The 19,193-nt window shown below is 37.1% G+C and overlaps 2 protein-coding genes across 3 annotated transcripts in view; one reads left to right on the top strand and one right to left on the bottom strand.

Annotated features, from left to right (window-relative positions):
- The window catches only part of rbm33b (RNA binding motif protein 33b), a 36,450-nt gene extending 34,878 nt beyond the window's left edge, over nucleotides 1-1,572 (top strand). For both annotated transcript variants that reach the window (XM_051875333.1, XM_051875327.1), the window contains exons 11-12: nucleotides 1,136-1,170; nucleotides 1,306-1,572. In XM_051875333.1, the coding sequence (XP_051731293.1) occupies nucleotides 1,136-1,170; nucleotides 1,306-1,384 (114 nt within the window). In that variant the 3' untranslated portion in view covers nucleotides 1,385-1,572. The remainder of the gene's footprint in view (nucleotides 1-1,135; nucleotides 1,171-1,305) is intronic.
- A 3,918-nt stretch (nucleotides 1,573-5,490) lies between these two features.
- shhb (sonic hedgehog signaling molecule b) lies at nucleotides 5,491-12,021 on the bottom strand. The gene is made up of 3 exons (XM_051881251.1): nucleotides 9,555-12,021; nucleotides 7,686-7,947; nucleotides 5,491-6,746 (listed from the first exon to the last, which is right to left on the bottom strand). Exons 1-3 carry the CDS (start codon nucleotides 9,861-9,863, stop codon nucleotides 6,067-6,069), a joined length of 1,251 nt encoding a protein of 416 aa, XP_051737211.1. The 5' UTR covers nucleotides 9,864-12,021; the 3' UTR covers nucleotides 5,491-6,066.
- Nucleotides 12,022-19,193: the final 7,172 nt, after the last annotated feature.

Genomic DNA, 19,193 nt, shown 5'->3' with positions numbered 1-19,193 from the left:
GCAAAAAGTAATATTATTACTGTAACTAGTTACTTCCCAACACTGCTTACACACTATAGGAAAGCAAGCGACTGAAAATTTCAGAATGGCGATTTGAGCAAATGGTCAACTGTACTCCAATCAAAAGAGTAATATCCAATATAATAAATGTGATTTAAATTACCACACATATACAGTAGTAGAATTCATCATGCACAAAATTTTAGTGAAGAATTACTATCTTAGCCATTATTTTTGGTAAATGTACAGCAGCATATACACTATTCAAAGGTTTAAGGTCGGTAAGATGTTTTAAGTTTTTGAAGTAAGTCTTTTGTGTTCCAAGGCGGCATTTATTTGATCGAAATTACAGTAAAAACAGCATTACTGTGAAATATTAGTTTAAAAATAACTGTTTCTATTTTAATACATTTCTAATATGCTGATTTGGTGCTCAAGAAACATTTCTTATTATTATCAATGTTGAAAACAGTTGTGCTGCTTAATAATTTTGTGGAAAACATGATATATATTTTCATTCTTTGATGAATAGAAAGTTCAAAGAACAGCATTTATTTGAAATAGAAATCTTTCTACTGTGTCTTGATAAATTTAATCCTACCTTGCTGAAATTAAAGTATTAATTTCTTTTTACATTAATTCTTAGAGATTCTCAGATACTCTGTGCTTTGAGAGTTTGAGGTTTGGAGTAGCCTATGTATTTAGCATTCACTTGGTGTTGAATCCATTGTAGATGAGATCAATGAAACAATCCGTGCGTGATTCATTTAGCAACATCCGTGGTGACAGGATGGGATCTAGTCATTTCCAAGTATTTGCTAGATGTCAAGATCTATACCACCCACAGCGTTCTGCAGTGACCAAACAGCTACCTGGAATGTTAAAATGAGCGGCTATTACATGCAACATTGCTTCTCAGTGGCTTCTAATGAGCTGGCGGTTTTATGATGTCACGAGCATTACAACAACACCACTGACTCTGACAAGCAGCAGGCCCACTGTCACCCTATAAAAATGGACCGAGTACACTACTGGAACGTGATAATGGGCGCCAGCCCGACATCATTTCTTTTTAATGAGTGTCCCACAGGGGTCATACCTTTGATCTGACCTTTATAACCTTCTTTTGACACAGGTGGCTGTCAGGGGAAATGAACGCAGTGCTTTCATGTAAGTAGACTCCATAGTTTCCCAGCATGTTCTCGTTTCATTCATATTTGTTTATGTGGTATTAGGTACCATATACCATGATGCTCTTTTTTTTTTTTTTTTTTTTTTCTCCTTCTTTTGTCTTGGCTATTATAGACCCTTCAGTTCCGGTGTAAGAACAGAGTCTGTTTCTGCTCAAACCTGTGTCAACTTCATAGTAAGACTGAACCACTGAACCTTTCGGAGATCAACCCTGTCCAACAGCATGCTGAGTATAGAATATTTTCAGTGTTCTCACAGTTTTGCCAACATTTTTGTTAGAATGCAATATTTGCCTTTTTTGTGATTGTTGAAGACAGTGGTTTAACAGTTGTTTACAGTTTGCTCCTTGGTTTCCATTAAACGTACACTACTTGCATGGTCCTGGGTGGCTGTTCATGGCTGTTCATCTGATTTATCAGAAAATATAAGAAACACTTATATTAAGTCAGTTTTATGCACTCTTTTTAGTGCATTATTCCTCGTAAATGTTTTTAAATTTAGTGAAGCTGTGTGTCTGTGGAAATAGCACATAAAAATGAAAACAAAGGCGCAATCTGATGACGATAATGGCCTGTTGAAAACTGCCAGTAATTACAAAACAGCCCGACAATATTAGGCAAAGCATTGCATTTGAGACAAGCACACACATCCTTACTTTGAATATCCAATGTTTTCCCTGATCTTTCTGATTAAAGCCTGCCTGGGCCACATGGTTTTACTCATGCAGCTGTCTAGCCCCATCTAGCGGACAATTTGCTTGATCTTTTTTCAGTCTATTAATCAATTGTGTATTTCAAGATATTTTAAGCAGTTTAAAATGTGAAATTAAAGTTAAAATTTTGGTTATAACTTTTCTAAATATATTCAAGCAGGCCATTAATAATTAGTTTAGATTTTTTTTTAATGGTTATGTTTGATGGGCTTTATGCTCTGTACACTCTTAAAAAAAAAAAAAAAAAAATGCTGGGTTAAAAATAAACCAAGTTGGGTAAAATATGGACAAACCCAGCGGTTAAGTTAAATGTTTGACACCACCTGCTGGGTAGGTTTATTGAACTCAACTATTGTTTAAAATTTACTGTATTGCTCGCCTAAAATGAACCCAAATAGTTGAAAAATGAACATGTATTAATAAGATTAATAAATAATAATTAGATAATAAACATTTATTAAATTTCTTATTAATGTTCACATTTTGATTATTACTGTTGCCTCTAGTAATTAAGTGTCTGATTTTTAAATTCCGACCTATTTTGGGTTCATTTTAAGCCATATAGTAATTTTTAATCAACACTCTTTAAAAATAAAGGTTCCATAAGAGGGTTTTTGAAGTGATGCCATAGAAGAATTTTTGGTTTCCCAAAGAACCTTTTACTTAACAGTTCTTTAAAGAACCAGTGTGAAGAACATTTTATAATCTAAAGAACCTTTTGTCCAAAGGAAAAGTTCCATGGATGTTAAAGGTTCTTCATGGAACCATTGATGCCAATAAAGAACCTTTATTTTTAAGAGTGAATAGTTGAGTTAAATAAAACTACCCAGCAGGCTGGGAAATCATTTAACCCAACTGCTGGGTCAAAACAACCCAATTGCTGGGTTTGTCCATATTTACCCCAACTTGGGTTGTTTTTAACCCAGCATCTTTTAGAGTGTATCAATTTAAAATCATATATTATTTCTTAGGCGATTGTGGTTAATTTAAAAATGCACAGTTTTGAACAAATTCAAAGTTGTTTTCAAACACTGATGCAGCTGTTGATTTAACTTCACCAAAAAAACGAATACCTTCCATCTGAAATCACACAGACCACCGAAAGAATACGTGGTTCACTGCTTCTTAGATACAACAAGACCGCCTCATCTATTGTGCTCCGTCTTTTGCTTGCAACAGATGTTGCATTCTGAAATATTTTCCAAGACTCTAACGTCTTGTCTTAGGGAATGTCAACATTTGCAGAGAGTGGCCCTGCTCTAATCCGGCAGACTGTGGGATAGAGGGAGGATTAGGGGCTAGTTTGTTTTCCTGGTCCCCTGGAATGTTCCTTTAGCAGTGCTTTTGTACCTGGGCCGGGCCCAAGGTCATCCCTCTGTCTCCACGCAGCTCCTTTTGTGTCTTCCAGCAAGTCTCAACCACACAGAGTCAACACCGCTCCCTCCTCAAAAGCAGAATGTGAGTGGAATTTCAATCCTTGTCGCAACACTCTTTAAATGTTACTTACTTTTCTCATTAAGCAATTTGAGTCCCCCTCCCCACCACCACCACCAATGTTGTGTTTGACTAAAATGTTGAGGGGGAAAAAGATCAGCATACCAGTGTATCTCCCAGCCTGTCTGCATCATTCATCACAGGTTTTGTGCCTGGTGTCTGATTGAAGTCTGATGGATTAACTGACTCAGGTGGGCAGTGTTATTGAGCTAGTCACTGCTTGAACTTGTGCCAGAGTTGAGCTTCATTGCTTTCAATTATTTTGGAGCTTTACGTGAATGAGCCTTTCTACATCTCTACATAAGCTCTCATATAATGAGTTGAATGGCCTTTGAATCATCTCCATTTCCATCTATGTTATGCCTTGCATGTTATCAGTACTTTACCAATAAGTGCAGTTGAAACTCGTGTTTTTTCTTCACTTTTTGTGGCTGTTTTCTTGACTAAACATGTCCTCCTTGATATTTCTTCCAAGACTGTTCAGGAATATGTCTTGGTCATGTTGAACTTGATTTTACTACAGGGGAGCCTGCAAAGTTATTGATGGGGGAAGGCATATATTCAGTGCTGCCCTAACTTGCACTAACAATCATGTTTTTAATTTCAATTAACTGCTTTATTCTTGTAATGCACAAGTTTTTTTTCTCTCTTTCTTTTAGCTACAGATCTGCTGTATGAGTGTCAACACTCTTAAAAATAATGGTGTTTTATTGGCATTGATGGTTCCATGAAGAACCTTTAACATCCACTCAACCCTTCCGTTCCACAAAAGGTTCTATATAGTGGAGGTTATTTAGATTATAAAGGTTCTTTAGATTATTAAAATGTTTTTACACAGAGAAAAAAATAGTTCTTTTAGGAACTGTTCACTGTAAGGCTCTCAGAGAAACCAAAAATGTTTCTTCTGTGGCATCCCTGCGGAAACGCGCTTTTGGAACCTTTATTTTTAAGAGTGATAGTAGTAGGCTATGTGAGTATTATTATTAAAGGTCCACTTCATGTTTACAGGGTGGTGGATTTAAATATGAAAGATTCAAATACAGTGTCGCAAAATATTTCAAACCTAAGAATAAACTTACTCTGTTTAAGAAAAGATGCGCTGATGTTCTTGTCGTCAACCTGGAGCACACAGTGTGACAGAGCCGTAAAGACCCAGTAGATGTCGCACTAAATACGCCTTACACGCCATCAGCTGTCATTCTCTTACTGTGGACATTACAAGCGTCATAATCGTGCAAAATGCATATTTTGTTGGGATATCAAATTTATGTTATGGTGCAACGAAGTATTGGTTATCAGAATGGTGACACTAATGGTAACGCTTTGAAATTGGTAATCTGGGTTTTTACTTTATTAGCTAATATACATTATGAATAGACATTTAATGCGTCAAAAATTTGGTCAAAAGTCTTACTGAAACGTAAGCCAACATGTGAAACATCTTAAACGTGATTTCAAGGGTCGAAGCCAGATGCTCATGCTAACAAATATGCTATTTGTGAAATTAGTCTCGAGAAGTAGGCCTGTGCAGCAACCTTACAATAGGCCTAGATTTTATATAATTTTTTTTAAAAATGTGAGCCTAACACGTACTTAATGCTCTTGTTTATTGAACCGTTAAACCGATTCAGTCGGTGTAAAAAAACAAAACAAAACAAAAAACAGCCTAGGTCTAATCCAAATTCTGAAACGTCGTTTCAATTCCTAAAGCACTTGAAAAGGGAAAAATACGTTGTGGAGACGCTGGTGGAGGGAGGGGGTCTTATTATTATTTTTTTTACATACAAATAAACTGCGTTTTCAAGCGATTTAGTAAAGTGAGATTACAAGTAGACGGCAGCGAACAAAAGTCGCTTTACCCCCAGAGGTAACCATAGCAACAGAAGGCTGCTCGAGCGGTTTCCGTTATTACTTTTTTAAATATGTAGCCTACTTAGGCAATTTCAAGAAAATAACAACAATATTAGCATTTGTTTTAGTTGTTTTAGACGTCTTTAAAATAGTTGATGGAACGCTAACTGATGCGCAAAGACATTTTGAACCATAAATTAGGCAGAATTTCCTTTAAAAGTCAACTCCTGAAGGTCATCGAATAATTTGCACACTTCGTACCATGAATTTATTTTGAGTACTCTTGTCAACAAATGTACATTTAAACAAAAACTGTTGGTGTAGTGAATACACAAACGTTGAAACAGTGGTCAAAACAATGACACTTGACATACTCGACATAATGACATGAACAGTTCGTTGATACATCGCAACTGTTTAAATAAATTTACCACGCTTCCGTACATTTCACTATTTCAAATAACGAAATATGATTCTGTAAATACTTTTAGATCCGTCAAAAATCTAATATACAAATCTGTGTATAAAAATATAATTTTTGAGCGCCATCCTATGCTTATCCAATAAAATAGAACAGTCGGTTTCACTCTGTACAGCCCTGTAAGTTCAATCCTTTCTCTTATTTCCTATAATCTCTTGTAGGTTTCACAAAATGCGCAAAACAAAACAAAAAAACGGTCACATCATGCTTGAATCGGTGTGTAGGTATTCAGAAACAGATGATCCAATACAAATAAATTATTGAGTGAACACTTTAAGGCTTTTCTTACAGAAAATAAAGATACATTTGAGTCTGATGCCCACATAGTGATACAGTCTCAACTTAAGTGTGAAATCCCGAGTGGATGGAAAGAGTCTCTGTCCAGCAGCCAAGAGCCGATGTGAAACAGCACATTTGAGTACCAGTGGATGCCGTCCTCCTGAAAAGTGACGTTTGAATCACGAGCCGGAGAAAGCCACGTCATCAGCTTGTGACTTAACCTGACCGGTGCAAAAGCCCAGTGTGCCCATTTGTGGTTCTCAATAACCGCGTAGCACGAAGCCAGCACCTGATCCACTATTATGGTTCCGTGAGCTGTGACTGGCGCGTAAGAGCCCTCGTGCTCTTCAGTGTAAATCCTCTTCACTGTAACGCTCTTGAGGGTCTTGCCTGTGCCATCCGACACCAAAACCTTATCTCCAGGCTTCACGTTGCTGGCAAATGTTGCTGTTACACCTAAACCATCTGAAGCGTTTCCAATGAAGACTAGGTGCGCGGCTGTGAGGGTGAGCTTTGTTAAAGGCTCTGACGTCTCGATGACGATGAATTGCCTTCTCGTTTTCGGATCGTGGTCCATAAACATAATGAAGTCGCTTAATAAGACATTTCCTCTCTCGTCGGCAGCTAAAACCCGGTCGCCCACTTTAAGATCTCTGATACGTTTCCTCCTCCCGTCTGCAAGTGTCACTGTACCAGATCCAGGAAAGCATCCCCCTGATTTAGCTGCGACCGAATTTTCTGCGATAAAAGTAAAAATAGACATTTTAGGAATGTATTTATGAAGCACTTTACAAAAATCGATGCATTGACAAGGGTTTTGACATGGTGGCGCTGATATGGAAATAATCCAAACTCGTGTAGACTGTCAAGGAAGCAAGTGTTGAAAGGCTTGTCTGGCGATTCTGGCTTCTGAATTAACACAAAGTGATCAGACATTGTCATTTAAATTGAGCCTGCAGACTTTGCTTTTCCCTGATCCCTTTAGTTTTGTGTAACTGTTTGAACAGGTGCAGAAACCCCAACGTGCCAACTCGCGCACGTTTGTCATTAGATTTCAATGCTGGCTGCTTTTGGTTAGAAGACCTTTCATTTTTTTGTGTTAACGATAATTATTTTCCTCTTAGGATCTTTTTTTTTTTTTTCATATTCACAAATGATTACCCTTTAAAAATGAAAAGATTTATGAGGCACCATTTGGGGTTTTCGATAACCTATAAGATCTCAAAATAACCCAAAATAACTTGGAAATATCAAGTTCCTTAAGTACACAAGGATGTTTGAGGTGACAAATAGTGCCAAGAGGTTCTCCAATATGGCAAGCTGAAGAACCAACGCTATCTCACGAACAATTCGTACGTATTTTACGAGGTGGCTAATTCATACGATTTGTCTAAACCCGAGTGACGGGTAGGTTTAGGGGCGGGGTTAGGGTACGAATTCATACGAATTTGGCAACTCGTAAAATACGCACGATTTAGCAAAAAAAAAGTGACGTCGTACGAATTAGCCACCTCGTATACGCACGGAAGAACCCTAAATGACGCCTCAAGCCTTGGTTCTTGGATATGTTTCTCAGATTATGCACAGAAATGGAATTAAATATTTAAATTATGCATCTATATAGCATATAAGCCGTATCATGAATGCATATGCAGCTATAATAGTGCCATCGCTCACCTGCTTTGACGGAGCAGTGAATGTGGGCTTTAGACTCGTAATAGACCCAGTCGAATCCTGCCTCCACTGCAAGCCTAGATAGCATCCCATACTTGCTTTTATCCCTGTCTGAGGTAGTTATGTCCACCGCCCGTCCCTCGTAGTGCAAAGATTCGTCGGAATGGTGACCATCCTCATCCCAGCCTTCAGTGACGCGCAGTTTCACGCCCGGCCACTGGTTCATGACGGATATCGCCAATGAATTTAACTTGTCCTTACAGCGCTGAATGAGTGAGAGAGGCAGGTGGTCAATATTTACAATACATACCTTTTCAGAAGATTTAGGCTACTGAATGTTAAGAGGTTAAAAATAAAATAAATAATAAAAGTGCGCTCAAAAGGTCTTTCGGTTGTCTTCAAGTCATCTCTGCAACTTATCCAACAAAGATATGAGTTCTTTGTATGCACACAGCTACTGGAGTGACGTTTATGTTGTTTCTGTGTTTTTAAGTCAATTGATGTCATCATTTCAGAATTAGGTTGATTTTAAATATCTGCCGTATCGCAATATGACTACAGAGTGCAGTTAGAGTCACAGTTAACAGACATATACATCAGTAAGCACATTGTCGCTCTTAGTTTGTGCATAAAAAATGTGCGATGAGGAAATCGTTTATTGCCATAGGTCAAGAGCGCAGACTCCAGACCGACCGATCGATAACCGAGAGTAAATAGAGCTGAAAATTCAAGTTCTTTCTCTCAGACTGTGCAGCAGCAATCAATTACAGAGACGTTGCCACCAATGATTCGCTTAACTGCAGATGCTGCTTTAATTAAATGCCATGGCACTGTGGACATGCGTATTTTTGTACAGGGGCAAGTTGCTTACTTTGATGCGGGAGATTGTGCGAGAAAACGTTTTATAATTGGCATCAAATAATTACTCTAAAGTAAGAGAACGCAGTCGAGCAGCTGAGTGGAATGCAACAAAACGCGCTCACCACGGGAGCCGGTATTATCCAATACTAGACATCAGTGGCATAGATCACTTCTGACCCACATTTTCTATTAAGTAGACAACAAAAGCAGGTCATGAGATTAATTCATATACAGAAACGCAGAAGTGATCTGGAGGGAACGTATTAATTGATCGGGCAAACCAGAAAAAAATATTACGCAATGCTTACGATGTGTGGAGGCGGGGTGTTTCGTGTATTTAATTATGTTATTAACTGTCAGAAGCCTGTTTGGTGAGAGAGAAAAAAAACTTATGCTCAGCACATGCTTTCAACCACTAACACTTAATTATCCATCGGTGCATATTTTGCACCAATGTCAAAGATATTAGATCTTTCTAATTTCCAGGGCAACGAATGGTCATTTTGATTTAAATTATATTGAATAAATCAAAATACAACGCTCGCGCGTTCTATGTAAAGTCTTAAGTATGCATACGTTCATATTGAGAATATCACTTTAGCCCAACTACCTGATGTTATACACTGCTGTGCCGGATTGCCAACAGTTCAAGTTTTAGTTTTACCGCGCGCTGTCAAAGTGCCTGGAAACCTAAATAAAGGTTCTGTTACAGGTTTAACAGCCTAATGCAATATGAGTACTATTAGAGTTACACCAATAACTTTTTATTCTCTAGTTATGTAATAAAACATCCATGCTCTGTTCTGGTGCGTTAAAGAACACATAAACCAATGTACTGATCTAAAGAACCCATAATGCAACATCAGTGTTTTTTTTTTTTTTTTTTTTTTTTTTATAATCTCCAAAAAGCCATATCGGAAACTCAAAAAAAAAAAAATTTACAGCCAAAAATTGAGATCCATTATTTATGATAGTGTAAGTCTGGGCAATTACGCACGCATGAGTCCATACCTTGGTCATCAGTCTGTCAGCGTTTGTGTTTTCCTCGTCTTTAAAGATGATATCGGGATTATAATTCGGAATCAGCTCTTTATATCTCTCTGAATTCTTTGTGATTTTGCCTTCGTATTTGCCGCTGGCCCCAAGCGTTTTCTCGGCAACGTTGGGAATGAATTGCTTGTAAGCCAGCGGGGTTAATTTCTTTGGGTGTCTTCGGTTTCCATACCCTCTACCAGGACCACAGGCTAATCCACAAGGCGTCAAAAGCAGGCTGATAAAACACAGAAAAGCAGTTTGCTTCAGATGCAGCCTTACGTCCATGACGTTAAATGATCTCTTCGGATCTTTAAAGTTTAGTCACTCACAGGGTCTTGTCGCGCGTACCGGATGGATGCTACCCAACGACCACTACCGAAGCAGGTGCAATAACGACCGCTCTCGATAGCCACTGACTGAGCACATTGGAGGTTGGCTGTCACAGCTAAGTGGGAGACGAAAGAGCGACTTAGTTTGACGGGAGGTAGGGTCAGACGCTTATGAGTAGAGGCAGTCTACCCATATGAATTACAGAGCAAATCTATGGCAGGGGGAGGGAGTCTATTGACTCGACGGAGTGCCGTCCAACTATGATGCCATCCGAGCAAAGACCGTCTCCATACCTCCCTCATTTCTGCAGAAACGACACAAACGTATTCTCACGTTGCCATGGTAAAGTTTTACAGGGTTTAATGTGAACAAAGTTAGAAGCAGTTTCAAATGAGCAGAAATAACAAATGGTTATGAAAATGATATGTTAAAGAAACAAAAACACCATCAGAATTTCACTGTTTCAAATCAGCCCTTTAAAATACCTTTTCAAAACAACATGTGTCATAAATCAAGGTCAGATTGCATCCTGCTTCTTAACAGATTAATATTATTATTGTTTTATTATAGGTTAATGTGCAAAAATGGACTATACTTGGACATGGTTTACTTTTGAAGAAGATTTTAAGAAGATTTTTTTAGATCTGAAAAAAAAAAAAAAAAAAATCAGGGCATCCAAAGTCTAATCATTCATTCCTGTCCTAAAGTTTAGATCCTGCATGCATGACATCTGAGATTGTAGGCTAAATTACCTACTCCTCATATTTACTCTTTTGCCTTTATAAACTATGTCTGCCTCATAATGCTACACTGTAAACCCGAATAAGTTGGGCTAACACAAAACAATTGAGATAATCAGTTACATCAATTTTTTTGAGTTATGATGTTCCCAATTTTAAGTAAGCAGAACTATCAAGTTTTGAGTTTGTAGTACTCATGCATGTTAATTGCTCCTAACTTGAAGTACTGAGTTAGCTAACTCATACATTTTGATAGCAATTTACATAAAATATTTGGTAATTAACTTTTTTTATTTTGAGTTCTTGCAAATCAAATGAGTTATTTACTTCACTGTGAACCCTAGAAAAATACAAAAACTGCCAACTTGCTAATTTGCTAACATGTTAACAATAGCATGGTATAGCACTTACTGAATGAGTACAGCAACTTAAAATATGTAACTTAGCTGCTCTCATACCAAGCACATGCGCCACATGTCATGATGTTAGTAACTCTCCGAAAACACACATTAACAGAAACTCTTCTAAATTAGCATAAAAAAATATTAATCACTACTAAATCTCCCTTTCCATTTAATCTTGTGCAAAAAAAAACATCATATAACAATTTTAGCATTTACTCTCCCTTTCGAGTGCCATGGGCAAAGCATGCTGGGAAATAGAAATCCCAGTCCAGTTTCAGTTAAACTTAAGGTAGTCTAAATTAAAAGAAATGAGTTCATACAACTCAAAACAATGAAACAGTTCAGTTTACTTGAAATATGTCAGTGCTGTGAACTCAAAAGAAAAAGAAAGTTCTAAATACTCATAGTAGTTAATTTAACTGAACTAATTTGTTCAATTTATGTTTGTCCTACTCAAACCAATTAAGTATTTTGAGCATTAGGGTTTACAGTGTAATAGAAAGTCTCATTATAAAGTAAACGTTGGCATCATCAAGATGATCGTAAAGCACTTTTGACTGCTGAAAACTTTCTTGTGCGTTGAGTTTGTTGATTGTTAATGTGCGCTGTTGTTTGTGCTGCTTTAGTAAAAATATCAGCATCTTATCTGATTATCTGCCTTTTTTATACCCTCGTTGAAGGGCTTTTGTTTTATGGAGGGGGTTTGTTTTCTCTGTAAGTAAAAATGAATGGTGCACCTCTGAATTTATAACACCTACCTGGTTTGGTCTTTCAAGAGCTTCTGAAAATTGGCATGTGAGTGAGCAAAAACTCACCCTCTTGCCAGTCTGTGGTTTGACCCACAGATGACTCAGTTATGCTTATAAACACTAAACTGTCATTCGCTAATACAAATTTATGTATGTGATCTGAATATGTAGCTATACACAATTATTTTACATGCAAAATAAGGATTTGTTAACAAGATATCTCAGACTGAGATCAGTTCTGCAACAGGTGTCCCATGATAGATTAAAGGGACCATTTAATCTCTTCAATCAGACATCAAAATTATATTAAAGCTTTAGTAACTCATCTTAAAAGATAAGACAATATATTTGTTTAGTATCCAGTGTTACACAGCCAAACGCATTTGTACTCTTCATTAACCTCTTCACAAAATATATAGACCTGCAATCACTCTTAAAAGGATGAGGTGACCTTAACTCAAAAAAAGTTCAATTTGTGAGATGAAACCATTCTTGTTTTTGATTTAGATGGGATGATGGTGGAACAGGACGTCCTTGCATCATTTGGCTGTCCTGGCAAAAAGCGCTGTCAATCCTGAGAGCTCTGAGTGAGACATGCTTTAATGAACAGACACAACCGTTATACTTTTCAAAGTTAGGACTGAATTCTCAGCCCCCTCGAATAAAGACAAACTTTTTCACATGAAAGTAGGAACAGACATTCACATTAACATGTGATAAGTAGGCCAGTCCATTAAATATCGCAATATTTTGTTCCATGTGGCCAATTAACAGTAGTGTTAGTTCTGTTAGTTAGTCCCTTGTCAGAATTGAGTAAATATTGGATTAAATTGGATTAATTAAATTTCTCAATTTATATATATATATATATATATATATATATAAATATACACACACACACACACACACACACTGTCCGGCCAAAAAAAAAAAAAGTTGCTGTTTGGATTTTAATAGGCAAATACTTAAGAGTCTATGGATGGATCATTATTACAGTGATTATTATGTTTCTAGCATGTTATATGTTTGGCAACGGTTCTTTTAACCCTAAAAGATGGAGTTTGTAGCTTTTTATTGACAAGAGGTGAGCACTCTGTAAAGTCTCCTCCAGCACATCCCTAAGACCTACACTGAGGTTAAGGTCTGGACTCAGAGGTGCCAATTCATGTGCGAACATGATTCTTCATGCTTTTCTGAACAATTCTTTCACAATTTTAACCCTGATGAATATTGGCATTGTCAGCCTGTAATATGGCCATGATACATCTTCCGACATGGTTGTTTAAGAAATGAAAAGTTACACACTCCATCTGGTTTAAAAGAACTGTTGTCAAAAAAAAAAAAAAAAAACATGCTAGAAACATAATAATCACTGTAATAATGATCCATTCATAGATTCATATCCTATTAAAATCCAAAAAGTGACTTTTACATTATTTATATATATATATTATATATATATTCTGCCCTGCAGAATGTATTAAAGGGATAGTTCACCCAGAAATGAAAATTCTGTCATCATTTACTCACCCTCACCCAGTTGTTTCAGACCTGTATGTATATTTTTTTTTTACTGCTGAACACAAGAAGATATTTTGAAGAATGTCAGAAACCAAACAGTTGACTTCCATACTTTTCAATTTTTAGTTAATAGGGCCCATCAACTGTTTGGTTATATTCTTAAAAATATCTTTTTTTGTGTTCAGCGGAAAAAAAGAAATCCATACAGGTTTGAAACAACTTGAGCATGAGTAAATGACAGAATTTTCATTTTTGGATGAACTACCCCTTTAAGAGCCAGTGGGTGTAAACTATTTGAATTGGATGATCTGTGTAAATTGTACTTATTTTGTCTTTGGGTAAACATGTAAATATCTCATGTAGCTTCTAAAGGGCAGTGCTAAATGAAAAATTATGATCTTTAAACAAAATAAGAAAATTTACAACTCTTAATTACTTAATCCATCTTGAGCATCTGTGAATGTTTTTACCTTCAGCTAATAGTTGTCTACGAGTCCCTCAGTTGTCCTCAGTGTGAAAGGATGGATCTCAAAATCATACAGTCACTGTTGAAAATGGTTTAAATATGCAGAAGATGCTAGAAGAATGTTAGAAGAAACCAAAGAATGTGAGAAATTTTCTGAAATACAATGCTCAGTTTAACTGCTCAGGACGAATAAAGAAACTATCACAACACATAAAAACAGTCGTTGACCATCCAGTTAACAATACACAGTATGAAGATTTAAAGGGTATGCAAACTTTTGAGCTGGTTCATTTGTGTAAATTCTGTTATTTTGCCTTGTGGACTATATGTCAACTGTATCTGAAACCATATTGCATTGCACTGTATAGTATTGTACTTTTTACATCACAACATGCATACACATGATCGAGATTTAGCAGTTTGCTATAATAACTGTTGAAATCACTGTTACTCAGTATTCAACCCACTAGCCTTTGAAAGTGCAGGAATACAAAGGAAAACTTTAGCCGTGCCGCAGTTGTAGTTGTTTCATGCTTTATGTGAATTCTCAGTGCCGACCATCCATCTGGTCAGGTCTGAAAGGCATACTTGAACCATTCTTTTTAGTCCTTTAAAATACCTGTGGACAGATGGGTCACTGGACCAGTTAAGCTGTTTCAGATAGGTATGGTTTGTTCTAGTCAGCCACAAAGCCAAAAGGCCATTCGCATCCACAGGAAATACCTGGCTTTACTAATGGGAGGCCTCCTTTTTAAGTTTTGACGGACCCTTGTAAATGTTATGGCCTTCCAGTATCTGGTGGGGAGACTTGTAGTAGTTTCTGACAGTGGTTACAGAGTTATACAGGGACCTCTTGAATGTTGCAGAGCAATGCAACAAAGCAATGTCATTCTCATAGTAATGCTCTGAGATTTTCATCCTCATTTTCATCCAAAGTTGCATGCGTGATTTCGTCCCATGAATGATTTCTTCTTAAAGGGTTAGTTCACCCAAAAATGAAAATTCTGTCATTAATTACTCACCCTCATGTCGTTCCACACCCTTAAGACCTTCATTCATCTTCAGAACACAAATGATGATCTTTTTGATGAAACCTGAGAGCTTTCTGTCCCTCCATAGACAGCTACATAACTACCACTTTGATGCTTCAAAAGGTTCATAAAGAGATCGTAAAACTAATCCATATGAATTGAGTGGTTTAGTCCAAATTTCCTAAAGAGACTCAATCACTTTTATATGATGAACAGATTGAATTTAGTTTTTTATTTACTATGGAGGGACAGAAAGCTCTCAGATTTCATAATTGTAACTAATAATTTAATAATTTAATGTCTCTTAAATGTAATCTTTAGCAAATCTCAAAGTTAATATCCATATTTCATACCGTACAATAAAATTCTATATTATTTTGGTTAAATAAGTTAAAAGTGGTGCCTAAATTAACTTTTAGCATTCAAAATGATTTATTAATTATTTAGTTTTTAGTGTTTAGATGTTTGGAATCATCATAATAAGTTGGAAATAGTAAAAACTTTCAGTAATGATTTGCATTGTATGGCATTGTATTCCAGCAAAATGTGTATGAATGTCTGAAAGTTACATAAGTTATGTAAAAATCTGAATAACTGACATAACTAGCATAAAATTCCTTACTGTTGATTCCTACGAGTATAACTAGCTGTCTGAGATTAACTAATGAGTGATTTCCTCTAGAATGGCAGTATGTTTGTGAAATGAAAGCACTGAAGCTGAAGTTCTGTTGGTGAATCAGCATACATACAGTACAATATCAATTCATTTATTCACCTGGCACACAGGCTCGCTGTTCTCCCTGCCAAAGCGGGTCTCACCACTAATGAACGCTCTGATGCCAATAAAGCGCTCTAATTCACTCATCTTTCCACCAGCATTGCTCGGGTGACTCAGTAACATAAAGTATGGACAGAGATGCCCTGGAACTGCTGAATTATCCTGCCATTTGCTTAGTCCTAAATTAGATTTGCTTTGTCTCACTTTATTTGCATGTTTTCAAAAGAACACAAGAATGATGAGATACGAGTTACATTTTTGTACGTGTGCTTTTATATGATTGACACAATACTAAAAAAATGATAAGGTCGTCTTTATACGTCAGTATTTTTGCATAATATAATGTTTCTTCTTGAGGGAAAAAAAAACATATTCCACGCCTCCTCCTGTTTCTATCCTTTCATGGTTTATTAAATGAGGAATACAATCAAATACTAATAGGATTGAGGTGCTATCTGAGAATTTCCTCTCCCACCCCTCAGGCCTGAGCTTCCTGGAGTTGAGGTTTGTACAGGAAAGCAGTTACCATATTCACGTGTCTTAGTAATTGAGAACACTGCTTGGCAGCCCATAGTGGCCTTTTAGACAAATGTGTCCAATACTCCCTAATTAGTTGGTGAGACATTGGGCAGTCTATACTTAGAATGTGAACCGAATGAAACCATCAAGAAACAGTAGGCCTCTCTGCCGCAAATTTTGTCTTATTTTACGCTCAACAATGAATGAACAGAGGTTTTGTTCCACTGGATATGCTGTCGCTTCCTTCCTGCAATAATTATCAGGACCTTTTGATAAATAAACTTGACCACAGTGTCCTTCACATTCAGCGCTTGCTTTCAGACATTCCTTTGCTATATGAAATGGAGATGAGCTTGCTAGAATCGGTCTGTGGTAAAGTCAGAGAAGTTTCATTGAATCGACTTTTGCTTCCTTGTATTAAATTTGACAATCATCTTAATTTTGAGTGTTTTTACGACCTCGTCTTCCATGGTATTCTAATAATTCACAGAGCAGATAGGATGGATGGGCAAGTAAATACGGTTGTCGGTTTCATTTATAGAAGAGTAGACTTTCCATTAGCTGCAATTTTTATCAATCAGTACCTCGGGTGTGGAGTGGATCAATGGTCTGTCGCTATGGCAACCGGCACAAAGTAATGGGTAATTCCACAAGGTGAGGGGAAGGATCCTGTGAGGTGGCAAAGACAGACAGGATCGATAAGGCCCAAGATAATGAGTGTGAATGCTCAATCCTGCCAGACCTGAATCCTGTCTCTCTCAGGATAGCTGCTTCAAATTGTGACAGTAGACAAATAAACGCAAATTATCTAGCATTTTAGTATATTCTGATATTGATGATCCTTCAGAAATCATTCTAATATGCTGATTTGATGCTCAAGAATCATTATTATTATTAGCAATGTTGAAAACAGATGTGAATGTACCATTCTGTTCACAGTTTTTTGATGAATAGAAAGTTCAAAAGAGCAGTACTTATTTGAAATAGAATTGAGGTACAAAGTGTGTTGAATCCCAATTGCTAGAATTACAAGGATGCATGTTCATGTTTTTGGTTGAAAAATTTTTTTTTGTTGTACTCTTTTACTTTTGGCAAAGAAAATGAGCCACAGATCTCCTGACCTCTCCAGATTAATACTGTTTTCAGTCTAATTACAAGCAACTATGAAAGAAGATTACAACTGGAGGAGGAATGCTAGAAATTCTCTCGTTTGAGGTTAAACCAATGCGTTAAGCTTTTGCGGTGTGATGCTTTTTGCTTTTTTTACCCCAATAGTGAATTCAGTAGAGGTTTGCTACCAAAGATGTTTTGCTATATATGTTTCTATAGCCCTGTGCAGTTTGATTGAAAATGACCTGCCTCGTACTGTTACTGTATATCAAACTTAGTTTAAGTTTTTAACAAGTTAATACTGTAAATAAATCAACAGTCACAGAAACTTTCATTTAAAGATTTTAAGGCTCTCACATATAGTCATCCACCACAACTTGGAGCCATGTTGAGTCTTGCCTTTGTCTATCTGGGTCAGACGCCAGAATTGTAACCTTTTGAAATTACAATCAAACTATCTTAAGAAAGCAAGAGAGAAAGTTAAAAAGTCAAGGGACGTGGTTTTCTCCTCCATGATTGAATTTACTAGCTGTTGTGTTTGTTTGATTTATTTAATTATGATCATTTTATTGTTAAAAAATGATTATTATGCACGCTTGTGTATTTAAAGTAGTGTATTTTAAAATAAGCTTAATTTGTGTTCTCCACTTGTAACATTGGTTCTCAACATGAAATTTCTGTCATTAATTACTCACCCTCATGTCGTTCCAAACCCATAAGACCTTTGTACGTCTTTGGAACACAATTTAAGATATTTTTGATGAAATCCGAGTGCTTTCTAACCTCCCTAATGACAGCAAAGTCATAACCAATTTCAAGGCCCAGAAAGGTAGTAAAGACAATAAAATAGCCCATGCGACTACAGTGGTTCAACCTTGTTATGAAGCGACAAGAATACTTTTTGAGCACAAAAACAAAACAGTATTGGCCGACGCTGTACACGTGAGCACCACAATGCATGTGTGTGCTGCTGACGCAGGAGCTGGCCAATAATGAGCCGGCATTCTGACGTAGAACCTAGAAGCAGAGTCCTGCACGGGTCCTGTTTGATAAACCCGCACCCGCAGTTATTAACAGCACACCCGACCCGATATCCGACAGAAACACTAATTTTAGCCCGCACCCGACCCGACCCGTTTGACATAAAAACCGCGACCTGACCCGCACCCGCATTAAATCTTCTACATCAGGTAGACAAAACTATTTTTCTCATGTAGCCTAACACAAGCAATAAAACCAACATTAGGCATTATATGTCGCTGCATCTAATTAAACATTGCATTAAACAACACAAGTAAAATAATAGAACAAAGAATGTTTTAGTAGGGCTATTTAACTGTAAGCTTAAAACTAAGCAGTGTTTATCTGGCCACTGGTCCTCTTTGTGGCAGCATGAAAAAATTCTAAAACTTTTATTCAATTTGTAAATAGCCTATATTAAATACATAAAGCGAGCAAAGCGCGCTCCCTTTAATAATCACTAGCTTTCAATCAGTTGCAGCGCGATTGGCTACAATGCTCAGCGCTGCAAATCCTGCTGTAATTAGAAGCCTTTAAAGGTCTTCAGACAGCGCGTGAACACCAATAAGCACGGGACCATTTGAAAGCAGCTGTCAAATGCACCGAATTGAGTTGGAAATCTTGGCTATTGGACCTGCAGTCTACCCGTGCCTACCGCGCGTCCGACCCGCACCCGCACCGCACCCGACACGTAAATATCATTCCACCCGTTACATAATATTTGGCGGGTCACCCGTCGGGTACCCGCCCGCGTGCAGGACTTTGCCCAGAAGTGCTGCACTGTCTATACAACATAAACAGCGTAGGAGACTCACAGGGAAGAGAAGAAATTGTTAAATAAAGTCATTATTTTTGTTTTATTTATGCACACAAAAAGCATTCTTGTCGCTTCACAATGTTAAGATTGAACCACTGTAGTCACTTGGACTATTTTAACGATGTCTTTA

This window comes from Ctenopharyngodon idella, chromosome 2 (genome assembly GCF_019924925.1).
Source record: "Ctenopharyngodon idella isolate HZGC_01 chromosome 2, HZGC01, whole genome shotgun sequence".
Taxonomy (NCBI): domain Eukaryota; kingdom Metazoa; phylum Chordata; class Actinopteri; order Cypriniformes; family Xenocyprididae; genus Ctenopharyngodon; species Ctenopharyngodon idella.
The sequence above is the reverse complement of the archived record's forward strand: the minus strand, read 5'-3'. Positions and strand labels throughout refer to the sequence as shown.